This window comes from Molothrus aeneus, chromosome 1 (genome assembly GCF_037042795.1).
Source record: "Molothrus aeneus isolate 106 chromosome 1, BPBGC_Maene_1.0, whole genome shotgun sequence".
NCBI classification, from domain to species: domain Eukaryota; kingdom Metazoa; phylum Chordata; class Aves; order Passeriformes; family Icteridae; genus Molothrus; species Molothrus aeneus.
The window spans coordinates 25,791,373-25,806,163 of record NC_089646.1 but is presented as its reverse complement, the minus strand read 5'-3'; the positions used below and the strand labels follow the sequence as shown (position 1 = coordinate 25,806,163).

The window sequence follows — 14,791 nt, the reverse complement described above, 5'->3', positions numbered from 1 at the left end:
ACAATTAACCCCAATATATAAGTGGACCAAAATGTACAAAAGTGTGAAAACGTGTGATCCATTGTCCATCTTTGGTGTAGCCTTTGGCCAGGCTCTTGTACTGCCCAAGGTGTATCCTTTGAAGGCCTTTTTAACAAATACCTACTTTATTCCTTTAACACTGTCTAGCCTCTGTTCTGCATAGCCTCTCAAGGCATCACCCCCTTGGCATTCAGGTCAATATTCCTTGCTTGTTTTGACTTGCTATATAGATTTTGGTGAGCTTTTGGTTTGATATCCCCTAAAATTCCTACAACAGTTCAACATAAGTGACCAAACTAGTAAATTCCTACAGGTCCCCTGTCATCTCATTTCTGGGAGTTTTCTTAACACTGAAAGCCATTATCCAGTCTTTCAATAACTGTCAGTCAGCACAGACATCTGTACACCCTCTGCCTGGCTGCTGTTAACTAGAGGCAATACAGATGCTTAGGAACAGCCAGGAGAAACACTTCTTGCTCTGGGAGCCAGCTGCAGCTTTGCAGAGCTCAGCAGTGAAAAAGAAGAGAAAATGGAGAAGCTAATTCCACCTGATTTACTTGCTCTGCAGCATTTCCACTTGTTGGGTGCTGTTTCAGAACTGACACATGCATCACTGTGGAAAAGCACATGGATTCAGTTATGTCCCCAGTCATGACAACCAGAAGAGGCTGCTGATGGGCCTGAGGTCAGGGATCAGGCCATATGGCCACCCTCTTTGCTCCTTCAGCACAGGACTTCAGTGGTCATAAACCAAAAAGGTATTTCTCCACAATGCTCTGAAACCTGTCTGATCACAGTGTCAGGGATGCATTTGGTCTCCTGCAAGATCAAAATGCCTTTAGTCTGGCAGAGCCCCACTTCTTTTGTAGGGGTCTTTTAAGGGCAATCTATTATGCTTAGGACGTGTCATTTTTTGAAACTTCAGAGCTGCTTTCAAATACTGGAATAATTTATTTACTGCAGCAATGTGATCAGACACACTTCATGCTTTGATCTGCAATAGAGCCTGGTACAGAATTCATGTATTGTACCCTTCATACCCTTACTGATCATGTGCTCACAAGGAACCAGGTACATGTCTGTTCTTTACCATGCTGCCATACACTTCCTACAGCAGATTTTCCTTCAGGTGATGGACTAGCAAGGGAAGACCACATCCACAGCCATTTAGGAGGAAGTAAAGTCCCAGATTCCATACCCCTGTTGTTGAAAGATGCATATTACAGATAAAATATGGGTCTATCTTACTGTTAAAAGTGTTATGTTGCTCTCTTAACATCTGACCATGACCAGGCTCCATGAACTGCAGGGCTGGAGCAGTGGCTCTGGATAGGGAACACTGGATCCTCCAAAGAATCTGCAACCAGTGGTTGTTCTTATGTTCCTTTTCTGCAGAAAGAGACTGTCTTGACACACAAAGACTTTTTTCTCCTTGTTCCTGTCATCTTTGTTTTTCTTTGCAATACTGCTGAGAGGTCATCCAAATTGTAATCTTATGTCCCAGAGGTTTTGTCCGTGATATTTTCATGTTCTTTTTCCCTATTTTTTTTTTTTTTTTTTTTTTTTTTGCCTAAGATAAAGGAGAGAGAAAACAGGACAAGTCACTGCTGCATAAACTCCAGTCTCCATAGCAACAATGAAAAATGTTTCCCTTCCTCAGTTTTACAATTCCAATCCTATAGTCTCACCTGAGGCTTGGGAGAGCAGCAAGAGAATAAAATATTTTCTAACTTACTTGTTCATTGCAGTTTTGAAAGCAGGCTACTGGGGTGAGTAGCGTGGGCCAAATTAGACCCAAAAGCTTTCCTGAGATCTGGGGTGTGAGACAGGGCTTGGGAAGGGCAGGTAGGAAGTACTGGATTTACCTCTGTAGGACTTGTATGCACTAAAGCACACTGCTGTAACACAAACTGCCGACAACAAAGAAAGCAATGGAGAAGGGAAAATGTTAACACTAAGCAGTGCTGGTCTTCCTCTGACCATTCCACCACTGTGGGATCAGGAAGGCAACACTGTACTAAATCCCTAGAAAACAGGGGGCTGCATTGCTGTATTTGCACCAAAATCACAGTAATTGTCCCAGGTTACTGCCATGAACCTGCCACAGCCATGCAGAATGCAAGAGGCACACAGGCAATGCTGCACTCCTGAGCACAGGGGAGCTGACAGACATCCATGACCCCTCTCTCCTGCAGTGGACAGACTGCATTTTCCAGGACAAACTGGGGAATTTTGAGCCTGAGGAAGACTGGACCCCACAGTCTGAGTCAGTGTCTGGCACCAAGACCTTGGCTGTGGCTTTGGAGTTCTGTGTGATGGATCAGCACTCGGCAGTGGCTCTCCAGAGGAAAGTACCTTAAAGTAACAAGAGATGCTCGGAAGACTTAAGTTTTAACAAAGCCAGTTCTTCCTAAACTCTTTCTTCCCTGTCTGCCAGTCTCCTGGGCAGGGGCTGCAGATGTGCAGCTGTGTGTGTGCCACATTCCTGTCCACCCCACAGCAATGTGTCTGTCACACATCATTAGGCATCCCAGTTGTTTGTGGAGGAGGTGTTGATTTCCCCTCTCTCAGTCTGAGCTAAGTTCCCCCATGTGAAATCAGCAACCAACAGCATGACTGGTGCTGTGCTGGCCAGTCTCTCTGGTGACCAGTGAGAGGACCTAAGGGATTGGCATGAAACTGTGCCATGGAGATTTAGGTTGGGTATTAGAAAAAGGTTCTTCACCCAGAGGGTGGCTGGGCACTGGAATAGACTCCCCAGGGAAGTGGTCACAGCACCAAGCCTGACAGACTTCAAGAAGCGTTTGGACAACACTCTTGGGCACATGGTGTGATTTTTTGGGGCTGTCCTGTATGGGGCCAGGAGCTAGACTTGATGATCCTTATGAGTCACTTCCAACAGAGGTTATTCTGTGATTCTGTGACTAGAAGGACAAAAGCAGGCTGAAATACAGATGCATCTAAACAAACCTCATTGCACATTAAAATGCCCTTAATTTCTTTTCCAAGCTCATCTTTCAATTGACAGTGTTAATTTGGAATAGCTGAACTGGACAGGAATGGTGTAATTTAACTAAGAAGGAAAAAATGAATCAGAGTAGTTCAGTTTCATCATTTGTAAAGAAAAGCCACAAAGGAGTTTTCCTTTTTAGTGTACCTGAGGGGACATTCTGGGAGCACTGTACAATACCAAGCTGATACTTAGGACAGGTCCATTTTCCCACTACCCAGTAGTATGTGCTCACATTATTAAATTGAATAGGATGGAGCTCTTAAATCAGTTTTAACTGAGTATTTGATTAACTTGAGATTTTTTTCAGCTCTGAAAAGTTCTCTTCATTTATAATCAAAGGTGACTGATAACAGCATGATATTTTTAATATGTACTCAAGTAGTCTGCTCTGGCAGACTTTTTGTGCTACAGATTCTGTATATTATTCCACCACAGTAAAGCAAAGTGAAATCCTGCCCTTGATACAACCCCAACAGGGAATTTCCATCTTAGATTCCTCTGCATGTTGTATTGGTTTTGCTGTTAATCTCACAGGATAAACACATATCAGTGTTTCAGATTCTGTACTCATGTTTTCTCCAGTCAAAACCAGAAATAGGAACCTCTGGGGGAAAAACTGGTAAATAGGTTCATTTGTTTAACACAAATTTCACCTCAACCCTCAAGGAATGTAACTGCCATAAACCAGAAGGATCATCAGTGATAGAAGTTGTGTTGCAAGTGGTGGTGTTTCAACAAAGTACTTATTAAGGGCTTTACAGTGGTAATAAGCACTTATAACAAGCTGATAAATACTCAATGACTAAAGGTCATTTTATTTAAAAAAGGATTCCTCCTTGTTTATACTTCAAGTAATAGCTTTGAAATGGTTACAGAGATTAAACACTGCACTCCCCAGAGACACATTCAGTTGTGCAGGATCACGTGTCCCATAAATGAGCTTGTTGAAACAGCTGGTATTTCCTCATAACACACCGCTACAAGTAGCAAAGACATTTCATTGTAATGCACTGAATTGATGCACTCACTTAAAGCTCTCAACTTCAATGAACAAAGAATACTTTGTATATACATATGTAAAGGCTGCATCTAAATGAAATTTGGTTCTGTGAGCTATATGTACCCTACCTGGTAGACAGAGCACTGGAAAAGCTGGAAGGACTCAGCACTGTCATTGCTCCCAGAGCAGAACTGTGGCCACTGAAACTGCTGAAAATGTTCCTACCAAAGCCAGTGGTTTTGCAGCAGATGCATAACCTCCATGAACAAACACAGATCATTTACAAGTGCAAATGTTATAATTTCTAACACCTTTTAATTTGCATCAGTCTTTGCAGCCAAATTCCTGATGTGGCTCCACAGGGAAGACCCCTCCATACACCACTGTCTTAGGTTACATTGAAAGATGTAACCAAAATAATGTATTCTATTGCCATCTTCATAAGCTGCTAAAATAGGTGGGGCAGTATTCCTTATCTTTTCCATGACTCATCCCTGACAACTCCCTCGGAGGGGGGGTTATCTCTGCTAATGGGAAAATGGAGTCTCACTGCATGACTCATAAAATTACATCATCCCATTGTGAGATGCCCTGCCCAGGGGGAGGAACCAGACATTCCTACCTGGATACAATCTGAGGCTTGGAACACAACGGGGACACTACCACTGGATTCCCAGCGAACAAGAGCTCAACACTCACTCCTGGACCTCAAGAGAGAAAGACCAGATTGTTCTACAGGATCACTGTTTTGACAAAACCACATCCATCACTCCAACAGGACTGCAGCCACCGTTTAATCAGACTGTTACCACCACCCTGACTGACAAGGTGTCAGGTTGTATTCTGACTGTCAGTTTAAGCCAGTGTTTCTGTACTATTGCCTTTATTTTAATTTTCCTATGAAACTGTAGTTCTGCCTTGGAATGTTCCACTGGTTTGTTTTCAAACTAGTCCAACCAATGCTCACTGTGAGGTGGGCACACCCAGCCTGGTCCAGCACTAGGACATGGAACAGTAGGAGATGGGTCAGGCAGTTCTGTTTATCAAACAATCCCAGCAACACCTGTGCTGCTGCATCTACACTATCTAACAGGAAGGATTTACCTTGAAACTCTTTCCAAGAGGTCTGAAAATCAACAGTTAAGCAGGATAGCACATAGAGACTTATTCTGCCCTAGAATGTGAGCTGTTTTTCACAGTGATTCAGCTTTCACAATACATCAAAGGTACACAGATCCTCTGTGGTCCCACTTGGGTAAATCAGTCTGCTGGAAGATTCAGCCTTCCCTCTGCTATTAATTTAGCCAGAGAAAGTAGAAGATAAAATAGCTTATGACAGGCAGGGAAAGCCATGTTTCCTTCATTAATTCTCCAATATTTTTACCTAGAAGCCAATGAAAATTTGGCCACTGACTCATCCATGCATAGTCAGTGTCTCACAAATACGTATTCAAGAAGAAGAAACAGAACGTCCACTAATAATTCTAAAATATTAAAGTCCAAATAGCTAAGGAATAAAACATCTTCACAAATCCTACCTTCAAGATGTTACATTATTAATTTACTTTTAAGAAATAAATACATCCTAATAGCTCTTGTCAGGCATTCAGTTAAAACAGCATAAACCCACAACACAGGCCTAACAAAACACTAAAAGAAGGACATTTCATTTGTTCTTTTTAAGATATGTAACTTTGCATATCAAAACTGGTCATTTTTAACGACAGAGATTTCTGAAAATTCTTTACTTGTTTAGAAGACTTCAGCTTGTGCCTTTTCCAGCTACTTAAAACTTCAGCTCACTCCAACTGATTGTTTTCAACTTAACTGTCAGTAACCACACTTGTAAATCAAAGAATTTTATTAATGCGTGGTGGTGCTGGCATCACAAAGCTTCTGTGGGGCCCCACCACCCACATAAGCCCCACTCAGACCAGAGCACACCTTACTAATAGCACTGCCTGTCTTAAAGCCAGCAATCTCAAAAGATGCTTCATTCCTGTAATGGAATTTTGGCTTTTGTGGGAGTTGTTTAAAACAAGAATACAAATACTGTACCAAATGCAAACTACTATTGGGAATAAAAGAAAAAATTGTTGGCTTTACTAGACAAGGGGTTGTGCATACAAAGATGTTTACCCTCACCTCCAACTCCCTTTAGGTCTCATTACAAGCTTAAGGTTTTCATACCAAATAGAAACTTTTCATTATTAATTAATTTAACCTCTAAAACCTAGATGCATACATGAGTAGACAGAGCTAAAACAAGTATTTTACCTAGTTCCATTGAACTAACAAGTTCCATTTAATGGAGTTGATAAAAATAAGTTGCTTTAAACTGCAGTATTTGAAATAAATTTGAAGCAACTTGGATACTGACTGGAAAGCAGGCACAGGTCTACTACCAATCAAGGGCTGGAAACAAATTCTGTTGTCAACACCCAAAAATTACTTTTAGTAAGAAAACCAAAGAGATTTAGTGATGGAATTATTGATTACTCTTCATCTGATGGAAGAGCAACAGAATCAATCTTATTGCCCTAAACTTTAGAGCTGGATTAGATTTTTACAAGCTTTAAACTGTAAAAAGAACAAGACTTTAGAAATGTGTGAATGGCAGTATCAGAGACAATTTTCAAACTTCCTCTATGCACATGCCATTTGCTTCCCACTTTGATGCTGGGGCATCCTAGGTATGGAGCAGGCGAGGAGGGAGCTGCCATTCTCTCCAACCATGCGTCTGAAGCACCAGAATCAGGACCTGGGAACAGCTCTACAGCCTGGATGTCATCTCTGCCTTTCCATCCTGTTTGCACTGGGTGCCTGAGGCTACAGCATGTTCCTACTGCACACACAAAGGCAGTGGGTGCCAGAGGAAGATGCAGCTGTCACCATCATATTTTCTGAAAAATCTCTTTGCCCAGGATTCTCCTCCTGGGAAGCTGAGAAGCCTCAGAGAAAAATGAAAACAATAATTATCTGATTTGCTTCTCCTGTGTTTTGCTGCTTTGGAATGTGTTTGGACATTGTTTACCAACAGGTGATTGTTTCATTTGGGTTTCTGCTGTGAATTGTTTTGACTTAATGACCAATCATGGTCAGGCTGTGTCGGGGCTCTGGAAAGGTGTCATGAGTTTTCATTAGTATCTTTTTTGCCTTCTGTCTGTATCCTTTCTGTATTCTTTAGTATAGTTTAGTATGGTATTCCTTAATATAATATAGATCATAAAATAATAAATTAGCCTTCTAAGAACATGGAGTCAGATTCATCACTCCTTCCTACATGGGGGTTCTCAGAAAACACAACAAGGCAGCAAAGCAACCACATGTTCCTCACACACTATTCTGCAAGTGAACTTTTAATAGAAATGAGCAACCTGCAGCCTACAACCCCATCAAAGAACTGGGAAGAGAGGTACAGGAGAAGGAAAGAGGCAGCTCCTCAGATTGCTCCCCACTCCGCTAGGATCCTGGAGCGCAGCTTTGGCAAACAGCATGTTATTACAAATTGAGACAGATGGAAATGTGCTTCCTTGTCAAAGCTGTTATTCCCCGAGAGCAAAGAAATTTTGTTGTCTTAAATGTGCTGTGAGTAGCAGACAGAGAAGGGTCCAGAAATAGAACAAAACTAATAATATAAAACTAGGTTTGGAAGATGAAATTAAAGCTGTCTTTTGCACAGAAATGTATGTGTTTTTCTTAACAGATAAAACCCCCTGTTTTCTTTAGTTCCAACAGTATGAATTACAACAAGTGTTGCACACATTGTCTTACTGAAGACCTAACCTATTAGAAATAAATTACTAATGTTGGTCATACAGTATTATCAACAGGATAATTTCTGTGATCAAGCCATTTACAAATTCTGGTCTGTACAAAATATTGCATAATATGGGATCCCAAGTTTTTAAAGAACCTTTCAATTCAAACTACAGCACAACCCATGCATAAAAGGTTTTTAAAAATTTTAGATACTAACAATAATCTGAATTTAGCTTTGAAAAAAACACAGAATTTTCTGCATGAGTGATTCAAGATTAATTTAATAATGAGCTACATCTTTTATTTTAAAGTCCATTTCACAATAAAGCTCAAGACAAAAATCAACTTCCAATTTCATCAGCAGTATGCTTTTCTAATACTGCTCATTTCTTTCCATGAAAACAAACCCACTCTAGTACCATTCCTTTGTCTACTGAATCTTCACCAGAAAATAAATGCTAATAGCATCTTTTCCATTAAGGAAGAGGATGATAAGCAAACAGAAAGATGTTTTGCCCTGTAGGTGCCAAGATTACAAAACAACCCCAAAACTACAACTCCATATTTTAAAAACGTCAATTTACTTTCCCCAAATTCTTTCAGTCTTCAACATCCATTAAGAAGGAAAAAACAAAAAGGAGAAAAAATAATGCAATTAACATAAAAGTGTGATTATTCCATTTTTCCATTTGTTCTTGCACAGAAAGCCAAACACATCCACTTCAGACAAGTTATAGCATCAGCAGCATCCATTATCTCACGGAAACCACATTCAAGTACAACTGGAAAAAGCAGTTTCAAAATGCTTCCAATATGCATTAAAATATTTTTTAAAATCTTTTAGGTTTTGTATTCTGAGTCTTTAGAAATAGGGATTTTTTTATGAGGTTTGGTAGCCTCGTCCATCAGTTCCTTCAGCTGCCCAATCTGTTCATCACGGAAGTCATTAAGTTTTTCTTCTGTGAGTGGAATTCCATATACAGCCTTTTCTCTCAAGTTTTGTTTGTCCTCATTAATTTGTTGCTGGATCATCGCTGCATAGTTCTAATGAGAAAGAAATATAAAGGTCACAAAACTGAAAAAAGCAAGATTCAGGTCAACTTTTTTAATAGCATTATATGGTAATAACATACTCTTACACAATCTCCTACAACAGTCTATTAATCGACAACAAGTGACTAAAAAAATTAACACTTTTTATAAGAAAGATAACTTATTCAAGCATTTCTAGTATCTAAAGTAGTTTTATGTAGCTAGTTTAAAATGCATATATTTACAGATTAATGCCCTATCATATACTACTATTGAAAACAAAACGAAATTTAATTATAGATCTGATATAAATAATAAAATAATATTTCCTATATAGCAGGATATCAATAGGATACACTTCATAAACTGATACATCCAGAAAAGCATTATTCCCAATTTTCAGCTGAAAGAAACCTTGGCACGACATACTGAATTGTTAATCCAATTACCAGCAAAGTAACTAAAGCCACTACTTGAACTGTATGTCTAACAATTCCAGAGAAGTGGGCGAGAAGAAATAAAGATATTCATGAGCCTGTGATAAATTTCAAAATTACACCATTTACTAACATAAATACATTAGATTGTTAATGGACCGTGTCAAGCCTCACTGAAGTCAGCAGGATCTTACCCCTGTTGCAAAGCTTAACTCATGGCTATTTAAAGAAAACTGACAGCTAAAACAAGCTGGGGCAAACAAAAGTAAATTATTATTAGTACAGAGACTGAATCAAACTGATTGTTCAAGGTTGTTCCCAACATCACCTCTCCTGCTTTTAAATTAAACAGGCATTCAGAAACAGTAACACTATAGTTAATTTCCATGGTAAACCTACACCTCAGTGGTATTACCTCAGGGTAGAGCTGCTGTAGGGTTTAAAACAAACTAAATAGGCTTTTTCCCAATGATTGAACAATCACATTGTAATGATAAGATAAAAAATTGTAATGGGTTAATTCTTCAACTTTGCAAATTACAGAACTTCTTGTCAAGGCAGATGGACAAATGTGATCTCTGAAGCTACCCAGCAGACCAGTAACACACATCAACCATTCCACCTCATTCTACTTTATTCTATGTTTGTATTTCTGCACAGAACAATCCAGTCAGTACTGACTCTGGACTAGGAAAAACAAAACAACCAAAACCACACCAACAAAAACTAACAAACCCACATAAAAAATACCAAAACAACAACCAAAAACCCCACACAAACAAACAAACAAACAAACCTCACACTACTTTCACTATACCAACAACAACATTCACAGCATATAATTCAGACACAATACTGAAAGCAAGCAATGCAAAACTCTTCACATCTTCTCAAGAGATCTGACTGAACACACAAACCTCAAGAATCCTTCCATACAATGTCCCACCAGTGCAGGTTCCACCGAGGGAGGAAAGTCCTCCCCACTGCTAATAACATCCACCTGAGAGCAGCCTGCAGCTATTGCTGCAGGCATGACCTCTGGTACCTGGAAATAACTCAAGTCCATTTAAGAAACAGTTACAATTTTACAAACTGTTGACTGTTTTCCAAAAATATCAAATTAATTACGGGCAAACAGTCTGCAATTTTTTTTAATCTAACACCACAGCACCTCATCTCACAGTGCACCAACATTTCAGAACCCAGATCTTGGTAGTGGCGGTCCCCAACAAAGCTGCAGCACCCACTCCCACAGGTGCCCTGCACCCAGACACATGGTCATGGACTGCACATGCCCTGCTCCTCACACCAGGTGTTCTGCTTCACAGCACTCCAGTGGGCTCCCATCTGGCTCTTTTCCCCCACTCATTTTCTAGCTGAACAAATGTTTTGTACATACCAGAAAGCCTCAGTGGCTGCAGTTTCACATTGATCTGCAAGGTGAACAGAAATTCAATACTGGACAGTGGAAACATGCTGGGCTCTGGTTGACTCCTAAGAGAAAGTGGAGCTTTCTCACCTCATTTTACCAAAAGTAGTGATGCATCAAATAAAATATGCTTTAGCCTTTATAAAAGTGCTGAAAATAAGATGAAATAGTGGCATATCTCATTTTTTCTCCCGGTGTTACCAGATAAGGAACAAAGCCTGGAATATTTAACTGTTTAATACATTACTGTTCCCTCAGAAATTAATACTATTATTATGTGATCAGTGATTTGTGGAGAGGTACTGCATGATTTGATGGTACATAATAATTTAATATTCAGCTTCTATCTAGAAAATGTGCCATTTTCCTAACAGCACATGAACTTAATGTGCTGAACTCCAAGGTTTTGTAACAGGTTTAAAAGCATAATGAAAAAATAAAAAGGGGAGAAGCTAACATTTGCTCTTTCAATAATATAACTTTCATCATAAAATACAATGATCACAGTCCCTCTCAGGTAATAGGAGCAGTATGGTCATGTAAGGTCTAGTTTTCATTAGAACTTAATAAATACAGAATTTAACTATTTTCCACCAGCAGAACTGAAACCAACTCTTGCTTAGCTTCCTCAAACAAGGAAAATTACTTCACTTCTGCCTTTTATTTGATGTTGTATTTAACTGCATCATTCAAATATAACAAAACTCCTTTGTCATCAATCATGACACAAATCCTTAGCAGATTTTTCAAGGGCATCTTATTTCAATTATGGATCACACTGTGCTCACAAACACAGAGACAGAAGACACAAAATGGAACACAAGTAATCCTGCACCCTCACAGAGCCAGGCTCAACATACACAAGGATGGCAGGGGGACACAGGAGCCCTCCTCCCTGGTGGTTTTCAGGTTGGTTAGTTATTTCTTTGGAAGGAGTTCTTACTACAATGATCCTCTGCCTGTTCCAGCTGTAAACTTTCTGTGCTTTGACATGAAAAAAGCAAGCAAAACCCAAACCACTTGCTGAATGGCAAAAGCCTTTCCCCCTTGAATGTGACTGCCACTAGAAACAGAGGACCAGAATCAAGTTCAAGTTACAATCACCTCTCCTGACCATTTACCATCAGAAGATGGCTGATTTCTTCCATATTAAATCCCAGCCTGCTGCCCATCCATATCACAGGCACCCTCCTCACCTTCAAGGAAGCCCAAGGTAACAGTCCAAGGTGCAGACTGGCCATGTCACAGCACTGCCATCAGTGTGTGCCACCACAGGGACACCCCAAAACCCTCGTATGGGCAGTGTGGAGGCAGATGCCTCCCCTGGAAGGTCTGATGCACTCCTCACACACAGGTCATGGTTCTGCCTCAGATCACTGGCATCTACAGTATGCATGCTGAACCCAAGCATCAGGCTCTCTTAAAACCCTATATGAGTAAATGCTTGAACCTCTAAATTATTTATACAAAAAACCAGAAGGTGAGTGTTTGCTATAATAGGGGTTTTTTATTTAAATTCACTAACTGAAGCAAATACAGAGTTCCCCTCTGCTCTCTGACTCATGGGCATTCATAGAATGCACAAATTCATTAAAGGGCAAGGGCATGGGTGACATTTGAGGTTTAAAATACCACACACTAGGAAGAGCATCAGCTTTCTTGTCTTCCAAGTTGAGAAAGGATTAAATAGAAAAATAAAAGCAAAAATCCCACAACCAAAAGCCCCACTTCCCTGACTGCCAGATATACAGACTCATACCAGATCTAGTCCACAATGACGCACATTTATCTCATATGCTACTATAAAGTGCTGATAAGCATTTATTATTTAATCATAAAATTAAATGAATTAAGAGCCCATTAGTTCATTTTCACTGAAAAGAACAATAATCATAATTTTTATTTTCTCTGGCATCCTCCTAAACATGTACAATGCTGCATTTTAAGACAACTGCTCCAAAAAATCTCCATAAGATATGTCTGTTCATAGTAACTACCTGTACAATTCACTTTCTAGTCAGATTTTCTCTTTTAAAAAGTTCTAAAAATTTTATTTCCTTTAAGCAGTTGAAGTATAAAGCTGAAGTATTCATCCATTCAAAAAGACTATCTCCACTTGCAGCCAAATGACAGCACTGATAAAAAACATTACTGTGGCCAGATCAGAAAATGCTACTCTGAGATGTGTTCAGCAGGGCACGGTCAGGCACTAGAAAAATGCTATCAATTTATTTTAAATTTATTTTATTCAGGGTGACATAAAAAAAAGAAAAAAGCATGGCCTGACAAGGCACTGTCATCACTCCCTGGAAGCTAATTTCAAATTGCAGCATTTCAAGTGTTTCTGCTGCTACTCAGAGCAAAATCAAACACATGCTGCGAAGGGTGGCAGCATGAAGAAACAGCTGTGAATGAACAGCACAGCAAGGAGCGCCTTGTTCTTATTGTTGTGCAGAGATATGTTGAATTAATCATTTCATATTCATTCAGATAGAATTCTGCAAATTATTTACTATATTTTTTACTGCAAAGCTGTTTTGATGTTAAACTGAGAATCAGAAAAAGATACAGTATTACAGAAGGTGTTTTTTAATGGGCGCTACACCCCATGAAAATCCAGAGTATCTTCTTCATACATTTTACCTGAAGCTGTAGGTATAGTTAGAAATGCAGTAATAAACCCAGGAAAATTCTACCACATTTAAGTTCAGCTTAATACACCACTACAGTGAACATTTTCACACACTCACAAACACATTAACCCATAACAATCTATATTCCACGAGATAAGACCATTAAAATAGCCCTAAACATTTTAAAAATTGCATAAAATACAATTACTGCCAAAGTAATTAATCGATGTGAATAAAAACCTATGTAAAGTCCCACATCCTCTAACAGGAGCAATGTTATTATCCATTTCAAAATTTAAACTATAAATCACTTTTGGTTTTGTAAAGGTCACAGCATTAACAAGTGAAAAAAAGAAAAATCAATATACTACAAAGAGTTCTGAGTAAACCTTCTCCCCGCTTTTGAAAATACCTATCAAATGGTATTTGAATGATACCAAGTAATGACATATGGCAGCATTAGAAGAGTTTCTTATGTGAATAATTAAAACAGTAATTGCTGGGGAAAGGGCAACAGAATGAAGAATCAAGAGTTTCACTCCGAGGTACCTAGCACAGCAGAGGACCTCTAGGGAATAAACATGTCCAGCTCCTACTGCAAGTCTTGACAGAAGGTGAAAAGGCAACTTTTTCTTGTGGCATTTGAATCACCTGAGCATCCACCATATGTGTAATGACACACCAAGCATATACAGGAAAGAAATAGCAACAAGATCCTGTTATTCATGAGAAGCTCTAAAACAAGTTGTGTAAAGAGCAGCTTGGATAAGCTATTTTGTATTTCAGTCCATTATTAGATGGGAAGATTTGCAGAGATCATTTCAAGCCATGTCATGCACTTGCAATGGGACTGCCTACACCTAAATATCATATGCCTAAAGTGAAGCTAGAGATGTAGCTTGCCTTTGTGCTGGGCACTGGAGAGAGAAACTTCTGTCTTAAACACACTGTGATGAGTGGATACACCGTCCTCCAGAGATGTGGTTCTCATCACTGAGAAAGCTACTACATGTCTCTGTCTCTGGCTGTAGATGACTATCTGATCAACTTCCTTGCTTATGCTAAAAGAAAAATGTTCATTAGTCATTTTGTTTTGTGCTTTTTTAATTACAAAAGGCAACAAAAATACCATTTCTCCTTGAATGACTCTGCAATCCCTCCCCTGAAGTTTGTTTTATCTTTTCCTAATGCTGCTGATATCAGACTTGGCAACATCCTGAAGTGAAACACGTGAGAGAAAAAAACTGTACTTCCTCTTTATCTTTAGAACTAACTTGGAATTATGCATAATTTCATTTCTGGGGATGAAAGACAATGTCTTACAATGCACAGAGGTAAAACAGATTTCTCCAGGACAACATCTCTGCATCATAAAGAACAGGAACAAGAAAACATCAAAGTTTACTAAAAGTTAATCTGAAAGGAAAAGCCATGAGAACTTTAACAACATCAGGTTTTCCCAGG

At 39.3% G+C, this 14,791-nt stretch overlaps 1 protein-coding gene across 1 annotated transcript in view; it reads right to left on the bottom strand.

The window, feature by feature from the left end:
* Positions 1-8,057: 8,057 nt before the first annotated feature.
* The window catches only part of SDHAF3 (succinate dehydrogenase complex assembly factor 3), a 28,815-nt gene continuing 22,081 nt past the window's right edge, over positions 8,058-14,791 (bottom strand). Inside the window, exon 2 of the mRNA XM_066564192.1 lies at positions 8,058-8,840. Coding sequence (XP_066420289.1) covers positions 8,637-8,840 — 204 coding nt within the window. The 3' untranslated portion in view covers positions 8,058-8,636. The remainder of the gene's footprint in view (positions 8,841-14,791) is intronic.